This window comes from Nicotiana tabacum, chromosome 17, assembly GCF_000715075.1.
Source record: "Nicotiana tabacum cultivar K326 chromosome 17, ASM71507v2, whole genome shotgun sequence".
Lineage (NCBI taxonomy): Eukaryota > Viridiplantae > Streptophyta > Magnoliopsida > Solanales > Solanaceae > Nicotiana > Nicotiana tabacum.
Window position 1 is genome coordinate 57,546,782 of NC_134096.1, and position 24,016 is coordinate 57,570,797.

Consider the following 24,016-nt stretch of genomic DNA (forward strand, 5'->3'; position numbering starts at 1 on the left):
TTCCTTAATTGACTTATTTGTACCCTTTAATTATCATTTATTTGACTTGTCCTACTGCTTAGTTTTAATTATAGTAAATTCTTAATTTTGGATGATATTTCTTTTTTTGTTCAACTTTTATATTCGTTAATCGTAGAGATTCTAATGATTTGAGTTGTTGAATTGATTTTATTTATTGATTTATGTTTATGGTTCGGATTACACATCTCAACAAGTAGAATAAGAGAGGATTGATATTGATATGGTGGGATCGGGTTGCACGCCGCAACAGGTGAAATAAGGGTGATATGATATGGTGAAATAAGAGAGGATTATGATATTGATTCTGATTATATGGTGGGATCGGGTTGCGCTCCGCAACATATAATTTACTTTTATTTATTGATATTTACATGGAGGAATAAGGGAGGATTATGTTTGTACGGTGGGATCGGGTTACGCGCCGCAACTGTTTATATGTTTTGGTATTCCTTGTTGTTTGCCTTGATATTTCTTAAGCTTATGTTTTAGCCTGTTTGGCCTAGAATCTTACGTTATATGTACTTCATATGTCTAACATCTTCTTCTTTTTTATGATGCCAAAAGGGGGAAATAAGGTTGGGAGGTTGTGGGTTGTGAATATACATGTCTGTCAATAGTACTTGTTGTGGTTATCTAGTTCTTTATTGAGATTACCTGGTTCTACTGTGTACAAAGTTTGTCATCATCAAAAAGGAGAAATTTATTGAGTATTGAGGTTTTGATGAGTAATAAAGTGTGTTTAAATGCAGTGATTCAAAGAACCAGGTAATCAACGTAGCTTCTTAACTGTTTTAAGAACCAGCTTCTCGGGATAAAGGACCAGCTTCTCATGTTGATGATTGTACGTCTGCACAAGACAATAACTTTATTTTAAAGTTACCAGGTCCGAGTTTGATGGAAGAAGGTTGCTACATATGACAAGGGTTGTTGCTCAAGAAGATATAGATAATTCAGTTGGAGACAAGAGTCCCAAAGCTTGTTGAATCCTTGGAACAATAGGAGTCCTATCAAAGGAGAAGCTCACTATGTATAAGACTCCTAGAAGATCTCAAGTCTATGCGTTTAAATACTATCTACTTTGGACTTCTCTTTTTATCTTTTTTCACATCAACTGAAGAATCATATGTTGTTCACTCTAGTCGAATACTTGCATTGTATTCTTCTTGAGTCAGTCTAGCAAATGTATTTTAGGAAATCTAGTTGTAATCAAGTATCACAAATAATTACTGAGTTGAAGTGAGTGTTTGCTTTACAAGTTAGAGTAACTCTTAAATCAAAATAGTAGTATTAGGAGTACCAGAGAGCATTGAAAAAATAATCTTGTAATTGATATAAGTTTTGGCTCATTGTTTTAGTGGAGTTGAAGTTGAAAAACTTACGTAGTAGGTCGCCATTTTTGCACCTTTTGAGTCGGGTAATTTTTCACATAAAAATTGATGTGTTTACTTTACTGTTTACTTTACTTCAAGTTTAAGAAACACGATAAACGACCAAGTTCTTTACTGAATCATACGGGCACTCAAACTAACAATTGATATTCAATTTTGAATAAATATCTACAAACATTAGTATAGAATTATTCATTATTCTATTTTTCATAATGTCTTTCATTACGAGAAATTGTATTTTATATATATATATATATATATATATATATATATATATATATATATTACAGGTGTAGCAATATGATATTATTGAAATTTCTTAATAGTTTTTTTCTTTTAAATAAAAGGTGGCCTGGAAAAGACAAATATAAGTTACTAAGTTGATTTTTTTTTGCATTTCTAACTATTTTATTTACTTATGATCATGGATATTGTGTTCATATGTTTGATAATTTAATTTAAGAGTCTTAAAAGATGACATTGTTTAGCTATAAATGTTCCACGAAAAGAGCATTAAAGACACTTTTAAATACATTACAATAAAGTTTATTTATGAAATGAAAACATTGTTGCAATATGCAAAGATTTATCCGATACCATTTACCTAATATAATTACTCGATAAAATTTTATATATTTACTTTTTTTTGTGTATTAGTCACCTCATTATATAAAAAATATTATTCTTGTGTGTATAATAAATTTATACGATGTAGTTGCCGCTTTTTTCATGTTAGATTATCTAATCAACTTGCATGAGATTTATTTCATTGGAAAAATCAGTTACCAAATTAAAAGTTAACATTTAATATTTTTCTTACTATATTCTCTCAAATAAAAATTAAAAAAACAAAAACAATGACAGGTCAAACAGGATAAATATGCTAAGGCTCAGTTAGATTTGAAAAACTTATTGGTATATACATTCTAAACAAAATCAACCTAGAAAAAACGTTTACCCATCTCAATAAAAGTAAAATAGAAGTGAAAAGTAAGAAATTATTTCTTCAGGTTTCATATACTCTTAAAAGCTTTAATTTTTGGAATTGAGCCCAGGCTTTGCACGGGCAAAAAATAACTAGTATACGTATAGAGAGCGAAACAGTAAATAGGCGGTTAATAAAAAAGGCACACAAAATGATCAAAATGGTCCTTACTATATACCACTTCACATATATGGTCCTCCATGTGTACAAAAAATTGACACATTTAGTCTTCAACCCTAAACCTAACAATACATATCAAAATCTTAGTTAAATGTAACCACACTTGTCACGTGCATCTGACGTGAGATGCCATAAATACAAAACGCTGGAGCAAATCTTCCTGTTCGATCTAGACACAGCATACAGAGGCAGACCTATGTTGCCGCTTGAGGGATCACGGGAGTCTCGACAGAAATCATGTATATATATCTGTAAATACAGTTGGGATCCTCTTCCCCCCCTCCAAACACAAAAGCTTGAATGGAGGAGTGGTTGAGTGGAGCGCTTAAGTTTCCTCCCTTTAGTGGTTGATGTGGGTTCGAAACTCATGCTTAGCTTTTTCTCCTTCTTTCTATTTTACTTATTTGAATTCAACATATTTAAATTTAATGGCAAACTATTTTTTTTAATGTTTTTAGATTCAATTATAGTTTAGTACTAGTACATAATAATCAACTTAATTAATTTTATTCTTTTTTAAATCTCACCCTTCAAATCAAAAACCTCAAATTGCAACTATTGCTCTATAAATAATAAAATATAAATCCTTTTTGTTACAACGTTCTTCAACAATCACCTCGATAAAGTAGCGGGCGTCGTCAAGTCTGACTCCACGATGGCAACTGAAAGTTTGAGACTCTTCTTCAATTCCTTGACTACTAACACACCCTTAATCTTGATTTTTCTATGTAAGTTTTTGATAATTTTAAAGTTTGAACACCTTTTCTTATCACTGAATACTTTTTTATATTAGAAAAAAAACTAAAAATTTTGAAGTTTGAAATAGGCTTAAATTAAACACTTCCCTTCCCGTAGCACCCATTTTGCACAAAAATCTCTTTCTCTCTCTCTCTTTGTTCGGTGCTTTTCCTTTCTTTAACACTTTTATTTAATACTTAGATGGTAAGTTATCAATCATAATCATTAAGTTTTTAAAGAGTTGTACGCCGAATTTTATCGCTAGTAATTAGCATCTAGTTGTACGCCGAATTCTATTACTAGTACTTAGCATATAGTGGTGCCCCTCGTACTCAAATCCTGGGTCTGCCTCTGTCACGACCCCAATTTCCTTCTGTAGGATGTCGTGATGGAACCTAGTTTCTAAGATTAGGTAAGCCTAACAAACATGCAAAATTAACTGAAATAACAAGTATACTCTTAAATACTCAACAATTTTAAATAAGAAAACTCCACAACCCAGCATATACAATTTTCCCAAAACCTGATGATATCGAGTCACAAGCTCTACAACGGTATCATAATCATCCATATACAACTTTATCTAATAAAAGAAGAAAAAATATAGAAATAGATAGAGGGTGACTCCGAGGCCGGCGGGCGCAGGCAGGTGTACCTTGAAGTCTCCAAGTACGAACTCAACTCACTGATGCCTGGACTGGTAGGAGATACCTAGATCTGCACAAAAGATGTGCAGAAGTGTAGTATGAGTACACCACAACAATACCTAGTAAGTGCCAAACCTAACCTTGGTAGAGTAGTAACAAGGTCAGGTCAATGTTAAGTCAAGGAAACAAAACATCCAAACAACAAGTGAAGTAATAAAGAAGTACCAACAAGAGTCACTACCGAGGTACCACCTCATAGTCTCAAATCACAAAAATAATTCACAATCTTTCCTTATATCACCGCAGGAGCCTTGTATTTAGTTTTGAAAATCGCTTTTCCCGAAATAACATCCCATGTTTTAGCCCACTTTATCATACCGCGTGACTTCTAGTAGTTCCCCTACTAGACATACATATCAAGCACACCTTATCTCACCGCGTGCGTTTCAACCCCAAAACCTTATACCAGCGAATGCGTATCAATATCACAACATATCACAAATCGCACCTCAATTGCCCAATATCACAACTTGCCAAGAAACCAACAACAATAGTATATGTACAACAAGTACCCCGTAGCTAAATAACAATATGCATAAAAGAGTAACAACAATGACAACTGGAAGTGAATAACTCGATAAGAATAGTATTTCACAACTTAACACTTTGCCTCAATGTGAATCACGACCGTTATAACTCAATGCCTCTTTCAACAACAAGATATTCCAAGAATAACAAATTCAAGTAAAGAATTTAACGGTTACATAATGAATATGGAATAAAGGAAACAAGAACTTCAAGTAAACATGTAGAGAAATTAACAAGTAAGAGATAAGACACGTAGAGCATGTGAAAATATACTAATAATGATAAAGATAACATGTTAAGATAACTCAATTAAGGCATGAAATGAATCTACATAGCTAAAATCGATAAATTTTTACATTTACCCATGTACACACTCTTCACCTTACGTACACGACTTCCACACATCACATTTATCACGAAACAACACCAATCCTAAGGGGTAACTCCCCCACACAAACTTAGGCAAGACACTTACCTCAAAACACGCTAACTCAATCCACTAGTAGGCCTTTCCCTCGATTATCCAACTCCGAACGGGTCGAATCTAGCCAAAAAAACTTCATACTATAAATATAAACTATAGGAAACTATTTCGAACAATAAAATTATGATTTTTGCAAAGAAATAAAAAGTCAACTCAAATAGTCAACCCGTGCCCGTGTCTCGGAACCCGACCAAAATTATAAAATCCGAACACCCATTCGATAACGAGTCCAACCATACAAGAGTTACTCAAATCTGACCTCAAATCACCTTTCAAATCCCCAAATCTTAGCCTAAGAAGTTTTCACAATGTTTTCACAAATTTTCAACTCAAATCACAAATTAAATGATGAAATTAATAATAGATTCGTGTAATTTAACCAAAATTGAGTTAGGATTTCTTATCCCAATATTTTCCTTGAAAATCTCTCGAAACATCGCCACAAACCGAGCTCTCTAGGTCCAAAAATGGATTATGAAACTCAAACACTCAAAGACCCATTTTCTGCCCAGCGATCCTCGCTTCTAAGGGCCTGGGGTCGCACCTGCAGAAAATCCATCGCAAGTGCGGTTCCAACTTAACTCAGGAGATTCTGCTTCTACGGCCAAATCGCGCACTTGCGCGTCCGCTCCTGCTGATAATATGTGCATCTATGCTTTTGCGCCTGCAGAAGGGTTCTGATTTTGCGACCCTAGGCTTGGCCAGCCATTTCTGCTTCTGCGCTTTCTCACTCGCTCCTGCGAGTCCGCTTCTGCGGAAAATGGACCGCACATGTGGTTCTAGTTGGGCATGCCAAAATCCTCTTATGCGGCTCAAGGTCCGCTCCTGCGGCGCTGGACCTACGACCCAAAATGTGCAGGTGCGATTGCACCAGACACAGCAACCTTCAGCAATCACACAAGGTCCAAACTTATTTCGGATTCAATCCAAATCACACCCGGAGGACCCAAGACCCCGTCCGAATATACCAACAAGTTCCAAAACACATAGCGGACCTATTCAAGGCCAAAAATCACATCAAACAACATCGATTTTACGAATCGTAACCCAAATTCAAGCCTATGAAACTATGAACTTTCGAATTCCAAAACTAATGCCGATTCATACCAAAACAACTCCGATAAACTTCAAATTTTGAAAACAAGTCATAAATGATGGACCTATTCCAACTGTCAGAATGAGAATCAGAATCGGAATCCGACCCCGATATCAATAAAGTCTAGTCCCCGTCAAACATTCCAACCTTCCAAACATTCAATTTCCTAACTTTCGCCAATTCAAATCGAAACGACCTACGAACATCTAAATTATCATCCGGACATGCTTTTAAGTTCAAAATCACCATACGGAGCTATTGGAACCGTCAAAACTCCATTCCAGAGTCGTCTATACAAAATTTAAACTACGGTCAATTCTTTCAACTTAAAGCTTCAACTTTGGGACTATACAACATAGAGCAGGTAATAAATAGAGGATCAGGGCCTCTGACAGCATGTGTTGAAGGCACGCACTCTATTGGTATCCATAAATGAATCAATTGGAGAAAGTTGATTTGACTGGCTGTTGCTGGAAGATCAGAGGCAGAGGCTCAAGATGCTTTCAATAGACCAACTTGGAAGAATTATCTAATGTCTAATAGGATCTCAAAGGATTTTGCAAGAGTTGTTCGTGAGTTAGTTCCTTCCACTAAGATGCTTAAGGTTCTCCATTTTATAACAATAATATGAGTAGTTGTAAAGTGGTCGTGGCCATGACCATTACTGAAATTGTGAAGCGCATCAGTTTTAGGAAATTTCATATGCGCTTCTACAGTTCTACAAGGGACTGGGAAGGCTTTTAAAGAGGGCGTGCCTTGTATGAACCACTTGGGGTATGCTGTTAATTTACAAAATCTCTTCTGTCTCTTCACTTCTTGAACTTAAAGCAGAGTGCACGGTTTCTTCAGGCTATGCAAAAGAGTGATAGAAGATTTACAAAGTTAAATACGAATCAATCAATGATGAAGGAAATTATAGACTTAGTCTTGACAAATTAAGCTCCTTGCAAGTTCATAAGACGGACTGGAAGATCTGGACATGGGGAAGGATTGGAAAACAGAGTCGATTCGATTAAGAAAACAATATTTTACTGAGACTTCAAAAGACGGGGTCATAACTCTACTTGGTTTCCCAGAAGATGTAACGAGAACAGTACGAATTACCGAAAAAGTGTAACGTCTTCTTGACATGCCACCGCACTGGTTAGCCAGAGATATCGAAACTATATTTTCTTTAGATCTTAAATCCGTTATTAGGTCTCAGCATACTCCACGACATCCTCATTGAGTCTCTTTCTCTGGCAAAAGGTTTGTTTCCTGAAGCATACATGGTGTCGCTGACTCAGATGAGTAGGCCGAAGCTTTCTTTTGTGTTTTGGTTGTGTTTGTAGTATCTTACATGAGATGCACAAGACATGTGTTGTTAAATTTAACTGAGATTTTCATGTGTACTGTTAGTTTTAGGGTTGGAGAGTAAATGTGTCGACTTTTTAAATACACGGAGAACCGAAATAATCCATCCCTTATACATTAAGGACCATTTTGATCATTTTCTAATTAGAAGCGTGTATGTAAAAGCACAAACATACAAATACACATTTTTGAGCTAAAAGCTCCTAAAAACAAGACTTCCAGAAAACAAGACACCGTACACTTCCGAAATTACAAGTAGATCCGCAGCCACCGAGAGCGCGCCCTCTGTTGTTTAACCAGAGATGTCAATGCGCTTGACCTCAGGTTTCTTTTCCTCCATTTTTGGGACAGTCACAGTGAGCACCCCATTCTCCATAGTTGCCTTAATCTCTTCCATTTTAGTATTCTCCGGCAGCCTAAACCTCCTAAGGTACTTGCCGCTGCTCCTCTCCATGTGGTGCCATTTATCGTTCTTCTCCTCTTGCTCTCTGCTTCTCTCACCATAATTTGTAGAACTCTTCCTTCTTCTACCTCCACCTTCACCTCCTCTTTCTTTGAAAGAAAATGAAGGGTAGAATGCAGAAACTTTTCTGTCTTGTATTGAATATGTATGAATACATTTATACAAGTATTTGCAGTAAAAGAAAAACTAAAAAATGTGAAAGAGACTTTACACATGTACACTTCTTATTGCCTACAAAAACAAAAAAATATTCCTTTACTAAGTATGTGCATGTGACGTAGAAGAAAGCTTCCAAAATATTTTATCTTTCCAGCTCATCTATTCAAATCAGCGGTAGGGATTAAAATTTGTATATGGTTGTGATTCCGCCACGTGTAGAGTCAAGAGCCAACTTAATACAGTAAGAGATATTAGAACATAGGATGGTCCGAAACAGAGGCTGCTCAACGGATGTCGGGGTCTAAGGCGAAATCATATTCGGAGGCCCTTAATCTCAGTATAATCCCACTAGTGAGATCTGACTGGTAGTTTGTACGCACACCTTACCCCTACCCTGGAGTAGAGAAGCTGTTTCTGATAGACCCTCGGCTCCCTCCCTCCAAGAACTCCCCACCTTATTCTTGGGGTGATTCGAACTCACAACCTCTTGGTTGTAAGTGGAGGATGCTCACCACTAGAGCAACCCACTCTTGTCAAATATATTAATTAATGAGAGAAGAAAATTATCATAATTTATAATTTTATTGTATAAAATATCTCAATCAAATAACAAAAAATATACAGTAACATTTTTTTAATTCTAATTATTTATATAAATTATATAATATATAACAACAACAATAATAATAAGAATTTAAAATAAATTTGGGACATTTAAAATTTGGGGGTCTAAGGCAAGCCTCACTCCCCCAAAGCTTTAGAGCCGCCCCTTGTCCGAAAACCCTATCTCTTATGTTCCACACGTTTCATTTCTTTTTCATCTTTGCATCTGCCTTTCTTCTGAGCAATTTCATCAGATGAATGAACAATATTCTTCTCTTCTTCAACATAATTCCAGGAAGATTCATCTTAAAGACATGGGATTCTGTGGTCTCTTTCCAATCCATCCGAGTGCTCGCGAAAGCAGCGGTTTCACGAGCAGAGGTTGGAACGTTGGCGACTGTGCCGGAGAAAAGGAAGCCCTCGAAAGGATCCCACCAAAAAATCTTGGAATCAGAGATATTTTTTATCTGAATGAGGACTTGACTGATGATAATCAGATGATGGTTAAGGATGGAAATTAAACTGTACTTGATTGTTGTATTCGAATTGTTTGACGACAACCAAAACTTTGCCCAGTGTTATTTGTTATAGGTGGGAGTTTCGGAAGGAAAAGGAAATAGACCAAGGAACTTATCGAGTTCGAGCGCAATCTAGAATATTCTAGATATAACTATTGATATTGGAACAAGGAGATCTCTCTAGACTTTCAGAGCGTTCTATGTTCTTCCTATTAAGAGATTATTACAATTTACAGTTAATGGATATAGGAGGGGAAATATAAAAAAGAAAAATCTAAATGAGTCAAAAGACCAAGAATGGGCGGGATATTGCTCTATTAGAACCTAAATTTTTAAATGATAGAAATAGTTCCTATTTCATAAGAGAAAAATAAAACAAATTTGCAATTTCCCTAATAACTTTTTGCTTTCTTAAGAGTATTTTTTTGAAAGAATTTCTTTTACAATTCTAATGCTCATAAGAGAGAAGGGAAAAAGTTGAGAGACGGCGAAAATTGAACACCAATTGTATGCCCCAAAAAATATGAAGTAACATATTATTATATATAATATATAATTTAATAGTATTAATAAAAGACGTTAAATTTTTAATATCTAAAGAGTCAGTAAATAACATAAATTTTCTTTCTCATTAAACTAATACTTACCTTTCTTTTTAATTCTAATTTTTCCTCTTCTATACTCATTTCATTTTAATGTTTCTAACAATTTCACTTTCTAATTAGTAATAGATTTTTCTGGATTAACTATCCCATTTTGTCATGTTGATTCAAACATAAGAAAATAAATTCTTTTATGTCTTTTTTTTTTGTTAAGCGAGAAATTTCCGAGCGTAAATAATCAAGTTTCGAAACTTAGGACATAGTATGCTTGTTCCTCTACTTAAATATCACAATTTTGTGTATGATAGAGTTTGTGTGCCTGATCCACATTATGCACTTGATCTTGCCACTAGACCAAAGTCCGGAGATTTCTTGTGTGTTATATTATTGTATAAATTTTACTATATAAGTTTTAAGGATTTTTTAATAATTTTAATTTTTATTGAGCCGACTATAACAAGACATTCCCTGCCAAATAAAGATATTCAGATAATCACTACCTAAATTGAAGTATCTAACTTATAAATTGTATCAAATTTAAAAAGCTACCGATGTAATTATTTAACTAGAAAATTCAAAATTGCTATCAGAAGAGAACATCCTTTCACAGTACTTGGTGGGAGTGAAAATCATGAGATCTCAAGTTCAAATTCTAGTAAAAGCAAAATACTATGTCATTCCTTCCCATCCATTTAATTTTTGGTGGATAAAATTTTCTGGTACCTATTGATGGTGATTGTTGGAAGGTAACATATGTACATGTCCCGTAGAATTAATCGAAATGCACACAAACTGGCCCGAACACAAGGGTTATAGAAAGACAAAAAAAATGATGGCGTTAGCAATTCTTTGCTAAAGCGGACGTCAGAATTGGGAGTGAAGTGCCAGTCCTCCACGTTTGAGTGAGAGTTATGTATAAATCACAATTCACAACATGATAGCACTAAAATATTCATCACAACAGTTTATCTGATTGTGGCTATAATCTGGAGTAAAGAATGTTTGCTAATTGTTTTGAATCTTAACCGTTTATTTTCGGAGGCTATAATCATATCAATTCTTTAAAAATTGGTAATTGTTATGAATATATTATATTATGGATGTTCATTTAGTACTCCGTTGTAAATAAGCCTCCTGAAGAAGCTTATCCTTTCGGTACTCCGCTATGGATAAATATTACCCATGATAGAAGATTATCTATATCTGGCACAACAGTTTAGAGCAGCAGCTTACAAGCAGCTTACACAGCAGCTTACAAGTAGCTTACACAGCAGCTTGCAGCAGCAGCTTACAAGCAGCTTACACAGCAGCTTGCAGTAGCAGCTTACACATCAGCTTCCTTTCTTCTATAAATAGAGAAGAATTCATTTCATTATGTACAGAAGTTTGAAGTTGAATAATATATCAGTTTCTCTCTATACTTGTCTTTACTTTACAGTCTTTATTTTATAACACGTTATCAGCACGAGACTCTGCCATCTCGAGCAAATACTTTGAAAGTATAAGAGGTACGAACTTTCTTTTTCTAAATAATGTCAAATCTTTCTAAACTTGAGTTTGTAGCCCTGGATATATCGGGCAAAAGCTACATGTCTTGGGTGCTTGATGCCGAAATTCATCTTGATGCGATGGGTCTGGCAGACACCATCAAAGATAAAAATCAGGCATCAAACCAAGACCGTGCCAAAGCAATGATATTCCTACGCCATCACCTTGATGAGGGCCTGAAAATGGAATATCTTACTGTTAAAGATCCAGTCATACTGTGGAGTAATTTGAAAGATAGATATGACCACCTGAAGATGGTCGTTCTTCCACAGGCACGTTATGATTGGACTCATCTAAGGCTACAAGATTTTAAATCTATATGTGAGTATAATTCTGCTATGTTCAGAATTATTTCCCAATTGAAACTATGTGGTGATAATATTACTGATCATGATATGTTGGAGAAAACTTTCACCACTTTTCATGCCTCGAATATGCTCCTGCAGCAGCAATATCGAGAGATGGGATTTAAAAAGTATTCTGAACTTATCTCACATCTTCTTATAGCCGAGCAACATAATGGGCTATTAATGAAAAACCATGAAAGCCGACCTACTGGTTCTTGTCCATTCCCTGAAGTGAATGAGACGAACTTCCACCAAGCTAAACGTGGAAGGGGACATGGCCCCAGTCGTGGTCATGGCCGTGGTCGGGGAGGAAACTCTAATCGTGGTAATAATAATGCACCAAAGAACCCTCCTCACCACCAGCAGTGGAAAAGGAAGGAACAAAAGCATGAAGCGGTGCAAGCAGCAAAGCCAGAAAATGCATGCTATAGATGTGGAGGAAAAGGGCACTGGTCACGTACATGTCGTACGCCAAAGCACCTGGTTGAGCTATATCAAGCTTCCCTGAAGAAGACAGAGAAAAATGCTGAAGCAAATTTTATTTCTGAAGATAATTTAGACTTCATGCATTTGGATGTAGCTGATTACTTTGCACTCCCAGAAGGAGAAACAAGTCATGTGATCGGTAGTGAATCTGTAGAGATGTAAATATTTTAATTTTTGTTATTTGTAGTAGATAGTATGGTTATGTAATTGTTGTACATAAATAAAAGTTATGCTTTGATAAATAATATTTACTATCATATTTATTTTGTTTATGTCATTTTGAAGAATATGGATAATCCTCAAATTATGTTTGGATCAAAGACCAATCATGAAGATATTTGTGTAGTTGATAGTGGGACAACTCATGCCATATTCAAAGATCAGAAATACTTTTCTTATTTGCATAAGGAAAAAGCAAATGTTTCTACAATTTCTGGTAATATAAGTTTGATTGAAGGCTCCGGAAGAGCTATTGTATTTCTGTCTAAGGGAACAAAACTTATTATCGACAATGCATTATACTCATCCAAGTCCCGAAGAAACTTGTTGAGTTTTATAGATATCCGCCGAAATGGGTATCATGTTGAGACAATAGATGAAATGAATGTGGAATATCTTTGTATTACAAAGAATATTTCTGGCCAGAAATGCATTGTAGAAAAGTTACCAACTTTATCTTCTGGCTTATATTATTCAAAGATTAGTACAGTTGAATCACACTCTATCGTAAACCAGAAGTTTACTGATTCAAATACTTTTGTGCTTTGGCATGGCCGTTTGGGCCATCCTGGATCAATAATGATGAGACGAATTACTGAAAATTCGAGTGGGCATCCATTAAAGAACCTGAAGATTCTTACAAATAATGAATTTTCTTGTGATGCTTGTTATCAAGGCAAAATGATCACTAGACCATCACCAATGAAAGTTGGCATTGAGTCCCCTACCTTCTTAGAACGTATACATGGGGATATATGTGGACCTATTCACCCACCAAGTGGGTTGTTTAGATATTTTATGATCCTAATAGATGCATCTTCAAGATGGTCTCATGTGTGCCTATTATCATCTCGCAACCTGGCGTTTGCAAAGTTATTAGCCCAAATAATTCGATTAAGGGCACAATTCCCAGATTATCCTATAAAGGCTATTCGCCTTGATAATGCTGGAGAATTCTCATCTCAAACTTTTGATGATTATTGTCTATCAGTTGGGATAAAAGTTGAACATCCGGTAGCTTATGTTCATACTCAAAATGGCCTTGCAGAGTCATTTATTAAACGATTGCAATTGATAGCAAGACCACTACTTATGAAAACAAAATTGCCCACTACTGTTTGGGGCCATGCTATCTTGCACGCAGCATCACTTATCCGTCTCAGACCAACACATTATAATAAATATTCTCCGTCACAATTAGTTTTTGGTCATGAACCAAACATTACCCATCTACGAATTTTTGGATGTGTTGTATATGTGCCAGTAGCACCACCCCAGCGCAGTAAGATGGGCCCCCAAAGAAGGTTAGGAATATATATTGGGTTTGAATCACCCTCTATTATTCGCTATCTTGAACCATTGACGGGAGATTTATTTACTGCTCGATTTGCAGATTGTCGATTTGATGAAACAAATTTCCCACAATTAGGGGGAGAGAAAAAGGAAATCAAAAGAGAAATTGTGTGGAAAGTTTCATCATTATCTCACTTTGATCCACGTACCCCTATATGTAATCAGGAGGTCCAGAAGATCATCCATTTACAGAATATAGCAAATCAAATGCCAGACGCATTTACTGATTTGAAAAGGATAACTAAGTCACATATCCCTGCAGAGAATGTGCCTATTCGAATTGATGTCCCAGCAGGACCATCTATTAGCATGAGAGCTAGTGAACCTAAAGCACGCCTGAAGCGTGGTAGGCCTATGGGTTCTAAGGATCGAAATCCTAGAAAAAGAAAATCGACAAATGATCAAAATGATATTATGAAGGGATCTCCTGAAGAGACCCAAGATCTGATTAGTTATGAGATTCCTGAAGAAATCAATAAACCCGAGACTCAAGTGAGCGAAGAACTTTTAATAAGTTCTACTGGTGATGGGATTAATTTAAATCGATCTGAAATAGTGGTGGATAATATTTTTGCATATAATGTTGCACTTAACATTATGCAAGATAGTGAGGATTTTGAACCCCGATCTGTCGAAGAATGTCAACAAAGATCTGATTGGCCAAAATGGCAAGGGGCAATTCAATCAGAATTGAACGCACTTGCTAAAAGAGAGGTCTTTGGACCAGTAGTCCAAACACCTGCTGGTATAAAACCAGTTGGTCATAAATGGGTTTTTGTGCGAAAAAGGAATGAGCAAAATGAAGTTGAAAGATACAAGGCTCGCCTTGTCGCACAAGGATTCTCACAACGACCTGGAGTCGATTATGAAGAAACATATTCACCCGTTATGGATGCCATAACATTTCGATATCTCATCAGTTTAGCCTTACGTGAAAGGCTTGAAATACATCTAATGGATGTGGTTACAGCTTATCTGTACGGGTCACTTGATAATGAAATTTACATGAAAATCCCTGAAGGATTTAAAATGCCTGAAGCATATTCAAAATCTAGGGAAATGTACTCAATCAGATTACAAAGATCTTTGTACGGTTTAAAGCAATCTGGGCGCATGTGGTATAATCGCCTCAGTGAATATTTGCTGAAAGAAGGTTACATAAATGATGTTATTTGTCCATGTATTTTCATAAAGAAAATGGCTTCAGAATTTGTTATACTTGCTGTTTATGTTGATGACATAAATCTTGTTGGAACTTCAGAAGAGCTCCAAAAGGCAATTGAATATCTTAAGAAAGAATTTGAGATGAAAGATCTTGGGAAGACAAAACTTTGTCTTGGTCTGCAAATTGAACATTTAGCAGACGGGATCTTTATCCATCAATCTGCCTATACAGAAAGGGTCTTAAAACGCTTTTACATGGACAAAGCACACCCATTGAGTACACCAATGGTTGTTCGATCACTTGAAGTGAATAAGGACCCATTCCGACCTCCAGAAGAGGATGAGGAACTCCTGGGTCCTGAAACACCCTATCTCAGTGCAATTGGTGCACTTATGTATCTTGCTAATGCTACAAGGCCTGACATAGCATTTTCTGTTAATTTACTAGCAAGATATAGCTCTTCTCCTACACGGAGACATTGGAACGGGATTAAGCATATATTACGATATTTAAAGGGAACTCTTGATATGGGTTTATTTTATGCTAACAAAGATAGTGCAGATCTTGTTGGTTATGCAGATACAGGTTATTTATCTGATCCCCATAAAGCTAGATCTCAAACCGGGTACGTGTTTACATGTGGAGGTACTATCATATCATGGCGCTCCACAAAACAATCTATTGTTGCTACTTCTTCAAATCATGCTGAAATAATAGCTATTCATGAAGCAAGTAGGGAATGCGTATGGTTGAGATCAATAATTCATTTTATTCGAGAAAAATGTGGTTTGGAATGTGAGAAAAGACCCACAATTTTATACGAAGACAATGCTGCATGCATAGCCCAATTGAAGGGAGGATTTATAAAAGGAGATAGAACGAAGCACATTTCACCAAAATTATTCTACACACACGATCTTCAGAAAAATGGTGACATTGATGTGCAACAAATCCGTTCAAGTGACAATCCGGCAGATTTATTCACCAAATCTTTACCAACTTCAACTTTTGAGAAGATGGTATACAAGATTGGAATGCAGAGACTTAAATATTTGAAACAAGGTTTTCATCAGGGGGAGTAAAATACGCGATGTACTCTTTTTCCCTTATTAAGGTTTTTTTCCACAGAGTTTTCCTTATAAGGTTTTTAATGAGGCAGTTAGCAATGCGTATTACTAAATATGTGTACTCTTTTTCCTTCACTAGGATTTTTTCCCACTGGGTTTTTTCCTAGTAAGGTTTTAACGAGGCACGTTATCTTTTAATGAACATCCAAGGGGGAGTGTTATGAATATATTATATTATGGATGTTCATTTAGTACTCCGTTGTAAATAAGCCTCCTGAAGAAGCTTATCCTTTCGGTACTCCGCTATGGATAAATATTACCCATGATAGAAGATTATCTATATCTGGCACAACAGTTTAGAGCAGCAGCTTACAAGCAGCTTACACAGCAGCTTACAAGCAGCTTACACAGCAGCTTGCAGTAGCAGCTTACAAGCAGCTTACACAGCAGCTTGCAGCAGCAGCTTACAAGCAGCTTACACAGCAGCTTGCAGTAGCAGCTTACACAGCAACTTCCTTTCTTCTATAAATAGAGAAGAATTCATTTCATTATGTACAGAAGTTTGAAGTTGAATAATATATCAGTTTCTCTCTATACTTGTCTTTACTTTACAGTCTTTATTTTATAACAGTAATAATAATGTAGCTAAGATCCCTGGATGGCGTAAGGATTTGGTAATCTAATTATTCAAGGACCTTTCAATATGCAAATCAGCTACTAAGGAGGTAGGTGCGAACCTTGGATGATAGACAAATTAATTGATACAACAATAAAATAAGTAGTGTTATTATAGTAAATTACATTACAACCATCTTTCACAAACAAACTTGACACCAACCAGATTACATTATAAGAAGCATAGCTCACAGAGACACAAATGATTCATTATAAAGTGTAAGGAAAGAAAGAATTAATTAACCAGATATCTCAATGGCTTTGACCTCAGGCTTCTTCACTTCCTCTTTGGGAACTGTAACGGTGAGCACACCATTTTCCATACTAGCCTTCACCTGATCCATCTTGGCATTCTCCGGCAACCTAAATTGCCTAAGGAATTTGCCGCTGCTCCTTTCAACACGGTGGCACTGCTCGTTCTTCTCTTCTTGCTCTTTGCTTCTCTCTCCGCTAATCTGTAGCACTTTGCCTTCTTCCACCTCCACCTTCACCTCTTCCTTCTTCAGCCCCGGAAGATCAGCTTTGAAAACGTGCGCTTCTGGAGTTTCTTTCCAATCAATCCTAGCGTTGGCGAAGGCAGAGGTTTCGCGAGCCGAGCTGGGGACATTCGCCAAATTGTTGGAAAGGGGGAAACCTTCAAAGGGATCCCACATGTCCAGAGAGAGTGGATCAAACACGTTGCTTCGTCGACTGCCGAAAAGGCTTGGGATAAGAGACATTCTTGACTGAGAGGGCTTTTTGAGAGTCGGAGATTGCTTCGATTTGTTAATTAGATGTTTGCTGATTTGGAACGCAATAGAAGTTAGTTATATATAGGAGGAAATAAAAGAGTGGCAACTTCAAGATTGTTCTGATCTTTTCTTGAATAATAATGTTTGGTTCTGTAACCTTCTGGAACATAATTCATAATCTTCTAGAAATGAAGTACGTAACGACAATCAAGTCCAGATCTTCTTACTTGAGGCCTTTACAAATGCTGGCTAAGCCCATACAATTAGTTCCATCAGTTGAAAGTTTATAATAATAGAATAAAACGTCGTTTTGCTTGGGAATAATGTAAAAATATTTGTATAATAACATCCCTGTATAATAGTCATTTATTATATTTTACTTTTCTTTAACAACTTTTTACCTATATCAGCAACATACATATTTATAGCATAACATTCTTTGTAAAATTGTCTTTTTATAACAGCCATATAGAATCATTAAGATTACTAATAATAGTTTTAAAAATATGCATACAATCTTTTCCATTAAACAAAATTTCTATCTTGCATAAGATATATAAGATTTGAACATGATATCTTTTTCATTAGACAAATTCCAAAAAATATTTAGATAGAAAATTTAAATATTAAACTCTTAGATTGTCTTCAACGGAAAGCTATTGGATACATTTTTGCTAAACATTTGGACGCGAATTTTCGCCAATTTAAGATTTATATCGCTAATAAGAGAATAAATCTACAAAACAAGCTGCAATTACAAAGTTCTTCTATTAATCTTAAAAGAAATATTTTTCTAGATAGCTTTAAAATGTCTGCCTTAAAGTTTAAATCTTTATACGTTTAGTTATGAAATTATTAATATAATGTATTAGCTTTCTTCAATATTTAACTAGTGAAATATGCATATCTTTTGAGATTTTAAATTTGAATAATTTTCTTATCTTTTATATATAATGTTATAAAAGGAAAATAATTAATTGGATAATTTTTATCTATAACAAACCAAAAAAAATATTAAACGTCAAATGTTGTTATATGTGTATACCAGTCATTCACTATAAAAGTAAAAAACTATCGGAACAAACGAGTTTGTTATAGAAATAGTTGACTGTACATTTTCTCCTTTAGTTTTTTTTTATTTATTTGGCCTTTTTTAGGCCACTCTTTAGATTTTTTTTCCCGTTAGTCCGGCGCTAAATTTCTCCTTCAAAAGTAATAGAATGAAATTTTCATTTTGTAAACAAATCTATCCTACATAGACTAACAGGGACAAAATCTGAGTAGTGGCCTCATGGATGGCCATATGTTCAAATGGCACCTTAAAATCGTTGGAAGTGTTTAAAAATAAATGTTATAGATATGGGATAGATTGAGCAACTTTCATATTTTCACCTTTATAAAATTGATTTTGTAGAAAGGTTTTCGCATCAACCTCGAACTTTTGTGTTAGTGGAGGGTAGGGGTGTACAAACCAAACCGATAATCCGCATCAATCCGAAAATTCGAGTCAACCCGAAAAAAAAAATCTGACTAGTAGTTTGGTTTGACTTGGTTTGGTATTGAAAAATAAAACCAGACCATAATAGGGTTGGTTTGGTATTAACTAAAAAAAGTCAAACCGAAACCAAACCAACCCAACATTACATGTATACATATTTTATATATTAGATGGATAAAAATATTTATGAGAATGTAAGTTATAAATATTTCTTAATTTTTTTTATAATTTCTATATTTAGCATAATATTTTAAGTTGGTTTTATAGCCAATGTAAATGTTTGTTTTTGTTTAGCCGATAAAAGAATAATTGAGCCCAAACCAAAACCTAGTCCTAAAGCAAAAGTAGATTAGTCTTAAAGCTCTTCTAAAATACTTAAACAATTGAAATCATTTTGTCTCTTCTCCAAAAGCAAGAAACACTATGTTCCATTCCAAAACCCCCCAATTAGCTCAAACCCTATTAACTCTCTTTTGCTCTCATCGGTAAGGCTCTTCCCTTTCTCATTTTACATGTTTTCTTTTAACTGCATACATACACCTTATTTTTTTCAATTAACTAAGATTTTTCTTTTTACGATTAGCGAGTTTTTTTGCAAATCTGTTGTATTCCTCCCTATTATCGAATTTATTTGTTTATTTTGTTTCTCTTAGATGATTAACATGAGTAATTGACTGTTACTTAAAAAGATATTAAAACGTTTTTACTTATATTTTGAATCATTTGGTTAAATAATATGGACTATGTAAAATTAAGAGTGATGTATTTCCTACATTATTTGTTACATTGATGTATTTCCAGGGAATATAAGTTTGAATACATGTTAGAGGAAGTTCAGAAAATTGAGCAAGTTGAAGAAGGTAATAATTTATATTTAATTGTTAATGAGTATAGTTATTTTTTTATATTATTTAATATTAAATATGTTTATTGTTTCTTTTCTTTCGAAATATGCAGACTCACCTTTGAGGATTGATTAGAGGGATAGTTAACTACAATTTGCTTCATGATTATTTTTGGAATCTTTACTACTTTAAGGTAATTAATTAAAAGAAAGTTGGTGCATAGTTTTTAATCAATTAAGAAACTTTTGTATTACATTGTTTCTTTAAGGTTCAGTTGATTTGACATTTGGAGAAATTAGACTTTTTACAATACTTAAAGCAATTGATTTGTCCATGATACTCCAACCTGCTCTTTCTAATTATTTATCTAAGGTTCAATTGAAGTTGGACATGTCAATTGCTTTAAAGCTTTTATTAGTATTTTAGTGTAAAGTGAAAAATAATTTATAAAGTAGAGACCTTTGGATTACAAGTTTATCAGAAAAAAAACCCGAGAAAATTTGATATTGAAAAACCCGACTTTTGTTGGTTTGGTTTATAGATTTAAAAATCCGATACAATTGGTTTGGTTTGGTAATTGCAAAATGCGAACCAATCTGACCTATGTACACCCCTAGTGGAGGGAAAGCACCAGTTGGTATCTTTACATATGAGCGTTATAATAAAATTTTAATTGTAATAATTCAATCGAAAGCCCTAAAAAAGATACACATCGATAACATAAGGTTTAGGAGTATTATACAACACATTCTATAATGGTTCTTGACGTAGTTCGGGGAACCTTAATCATAAATTCTTCTTGTTCAATTTTGTTTCATTTAAACATTTTCTCAGCAGATGATTTTTTTTGGCAGTGGAACAGTAACATTTGAGTCAGTAAGGAGTGTACTACTGTATCTCTGGAGTTGTATGAAAGCTCCATTGAAGAAGATAAAGTTTTTAATTTCTTGTAAAAACTCTGTTCATTATCGTATAATTTGACTTTTTTCCAAATTTCGCAAAATATAACCAAAAAGAAAGAATATACTCTTTGATATAATGTTATGGTCTACTGCACGATATGAGACTTGAGTTTCACATCAAAATTATAATATGTTGATGTGGGATTTATATTGCCTTGGGCTCTCCCACCTTAATAACTAGATTTTTGAGGTGGTTTGCCTTGGATTGTATCAATGGTATCAGAGCCACCCACCTCCCTCAGTTCTTATCGTGTCATGGATAGTGACGCTAATACAGCAATATTTGCCCGAGGCTAGAAATGTCAAGCACGCAACTATCGAGGATGGTCCATTGCAGGATTTATTACAGTACCGACCCTATTGAGGACCACAGATACATTATGTAGATAGTGAAATGAGAGATCCCAAGGCTATATATATCTTACATTAATATATCACGATACCAATGTGAGATTCAAGAATACAATGGACCATAACATAATATAATTTGGTTCAAAAATATACTTTTTGCTTTTTGAATTGAAAACAGTTTAACAAATTCTATAAAACAATAACCAGAAAGAAAGAAGAATATCTATGCTTGGATAGCCTTCTTTGAGAATATGAATATAAATCCTTCTTGATCATATTTATTATAATATTCTTCCTCCCCAATTTTTAGTACTAATTTTAAGAACTATCTAGATATTCATCAGATTTTGTCACATAACTCCTTCTTCAAACGGATAAAATGCCAATAGGTACATAACTTAAAAGGACATGGAAAAGAAAAAAAAAGAGAGAGAACTGTGCATGATTAGTTTAAATGGTCTCGCGATCTAATTTGTCACGATCCAAAATTCTATATGTCATGATGGCACCTATTATAATACTAGGCAAGTCGGCAACTCACAAATAACTACGCAACTTTAATTTAAAATATACTGAAATAAACGTAAATAGTAAAAATCTCATAATTAACTGATAAGAAAATATCCCGACTCAATACAAAATCTCCCAAAATCCTGGTGTCACTTAGTACATGAGCATCTAAATGACAACATATTCTGACTGCTAAACACTATCTAGAAAGATAGGATAGTACAAATAAATTGAAAAGAAGGAGAGTCAAGGTCTACGGACGCCAAGACATCTACCTCAATAGTCTCCGAACAGATAAAGCTCAAAAGCTAGCAACCGCCATGCCAGAAGTACCTGGATCTGCACACGAAGTGCAGAGTATAGTGAGTATAACCGACCCAATGTACTCAATAAGTAACAAGACTAACCTTGTGCTGAAAGCAGTGACGAGCTCAGAAAGGTACAGGACAAATCCAAATTTCAACAGTACAGATATAACAGGAAATATGACAGTAATATCTCAGAGAAGCTCATAACCAGATGGTACACAGTACAAAAATATAGACTTGCTTTCAAGTTTAACAGTTTAAGCTCAACAAAGATGAAATGTGCCAAGTATGACTGATATAAGGGATATTATATCTCTATATCTACATGTCAAATGTGCATATCACGTGTAATGCATCACAATGATAACCTCACGTACTCATACTCTCAAGGTACTCAATGTGACTGTCTCAACTCTCACTCATCACACTCAGTCACTCAGCATTGTACCGTTCCAGTACTCACTGCTGGTATGTCAGACTCTAGAGGGACAGATTCTGCCCAAGCGCTAATATAAAGCTAATATGGCATGCTGCGGCGTGCAGCCCGATCCCATAGCAATGTGTAAAGCTCATAGGGCCTTCTGCGGCATGCAACCCGATCCATAATAATAATATATATAAAGCTCATAGGGCCTTCTGCAGCATGCATCCCGATCTACAAATCTCACTCACAACACGACTCTCAGGCCCCCAACTAAGTCATCAATCTATCCAGTCTCTCGGGCTCACAAATCTCATGCCAATCAGCCCAAATAATGATATATGATACAACAATAAATAGTAACAGAGACTGAAATATGATATGCAAATGATGGATGTGACAGAGTAAAAAATAGTCATTTAAGCAAATAATTCAACAGCAGAAATGACCCTAGTGGGTCTCAACAGGACAAGCATACAACTTAAACATGATTTCTAACATGAATTACATCTCAATTATTCTAGCACATAAGGATCACGTGAATAGCAACAAGGCTTGATGACTACACAGTACCACGGAATCGACCGCGTCACAATTTCTACGGTGCACGCCCACACGCCCGTCACTTAGCATGTGCGCCACCTCAACACCAACCATAATACCATATAACACGTATTTTGGGATTCATACTCTCAGAACCAAGTTTATAAGTGTTACTTACCTCAAACCGTGCAAATCTCTACTCTAACAAACTCTTGCCTCGAGAATCGGCCTCCGAACGACTCGAATCTAGCCACAAACAACTCAATACAATCAGCACGAGCTATATGAATCAAACCATATGAATAAGCTAAGTTCTTTAACAAAAATCAAAAAGTCACCCCCGGAATCAGACAAAATTAAATCTGAATACCAATTCAACTACGAGTCCAACCCTACCAAATTCCGACACCAAATCGTCACTCAAATCTCCAATTATTTATCTCAAATACATGGGTCAAAAATCCCCAATTTTCACTTTAGAAACACCAAATATGTGGGGAAACCTTAATGGGTATTCAATATAAATGGATAAAAATGACCAAAAGTTGCTTACCTCTCAAAATCTAGTGAAACCCCTTCAAAATTCTCCTTAATCCGAACTCCCAAAGTCCAAAAATGAATAAATCACAAAACCCTTAGAATTTACGTCACTGCTAGGCATTTCGCTTCTGCAGCCCATTTAGCCGCTTCTGCGGTACCGCTTTTGCTGTTAAAAAACCGCACCTGCGGAATTACACTAGACACCCAACCTCGCGTACCTGTTTTCCCCTCTTCACACCTGTGGGACCGCATATGCGGACAAACCCATCGCTTCTGCTATCCTATCCACACAGTCCAACTCCGCTTCTGCGGAACACTTCGCGCAGGAGTGCGTCTGCTTCTGCGAATTTCCTCCGCACCTGCGCTTTCCAGCAACCTTCTCCCTCTTCTCACCTAGCCGCTTCTGCGACCAATTCTTCTGTAGGTGTGATGACACCAGACCTGAAGCAATTCAGCATATCACCTAAGTCAAATTTCGATCCGTTAGCCATCCGAAATTCACCCACCTCAACCAAACATACCAACAAATCCTAAAACACGATTTGAACTTAGTCAAGACCTCAAAACACATCAAACAACATCAAAAATCTGAATCACACCCCAATTCAAGCCTATTGAAACT

General features: G+C 35.4%; 1 protein-coding gene across 1 annotated transcript; it reads right to left on the reverse strand.

Moving 5' to 3' along the window:
- Positions 1–16,768: 16,768 nt before the first annotated feature.
- On the reverse strand, positions 16,769–17,522 carry LOC107790339 (18.2 kDa class I heat shock protein). The gene has a single exon (XM_016612260.2). The coding sequence runs from the start codon at positions 17,402–17,404 to the stop codon at positions 16,925–16,927; it is 480 nt and encodes a 159-aa protein (XP_016467746.2). The 5' UTR covers positions 17,405–17,522; the 3' UTR covers positions 16,769–16,924.
- Between the last annotated feature and the right edge of the window lie 6,494 nt (positions 17,523–24,016).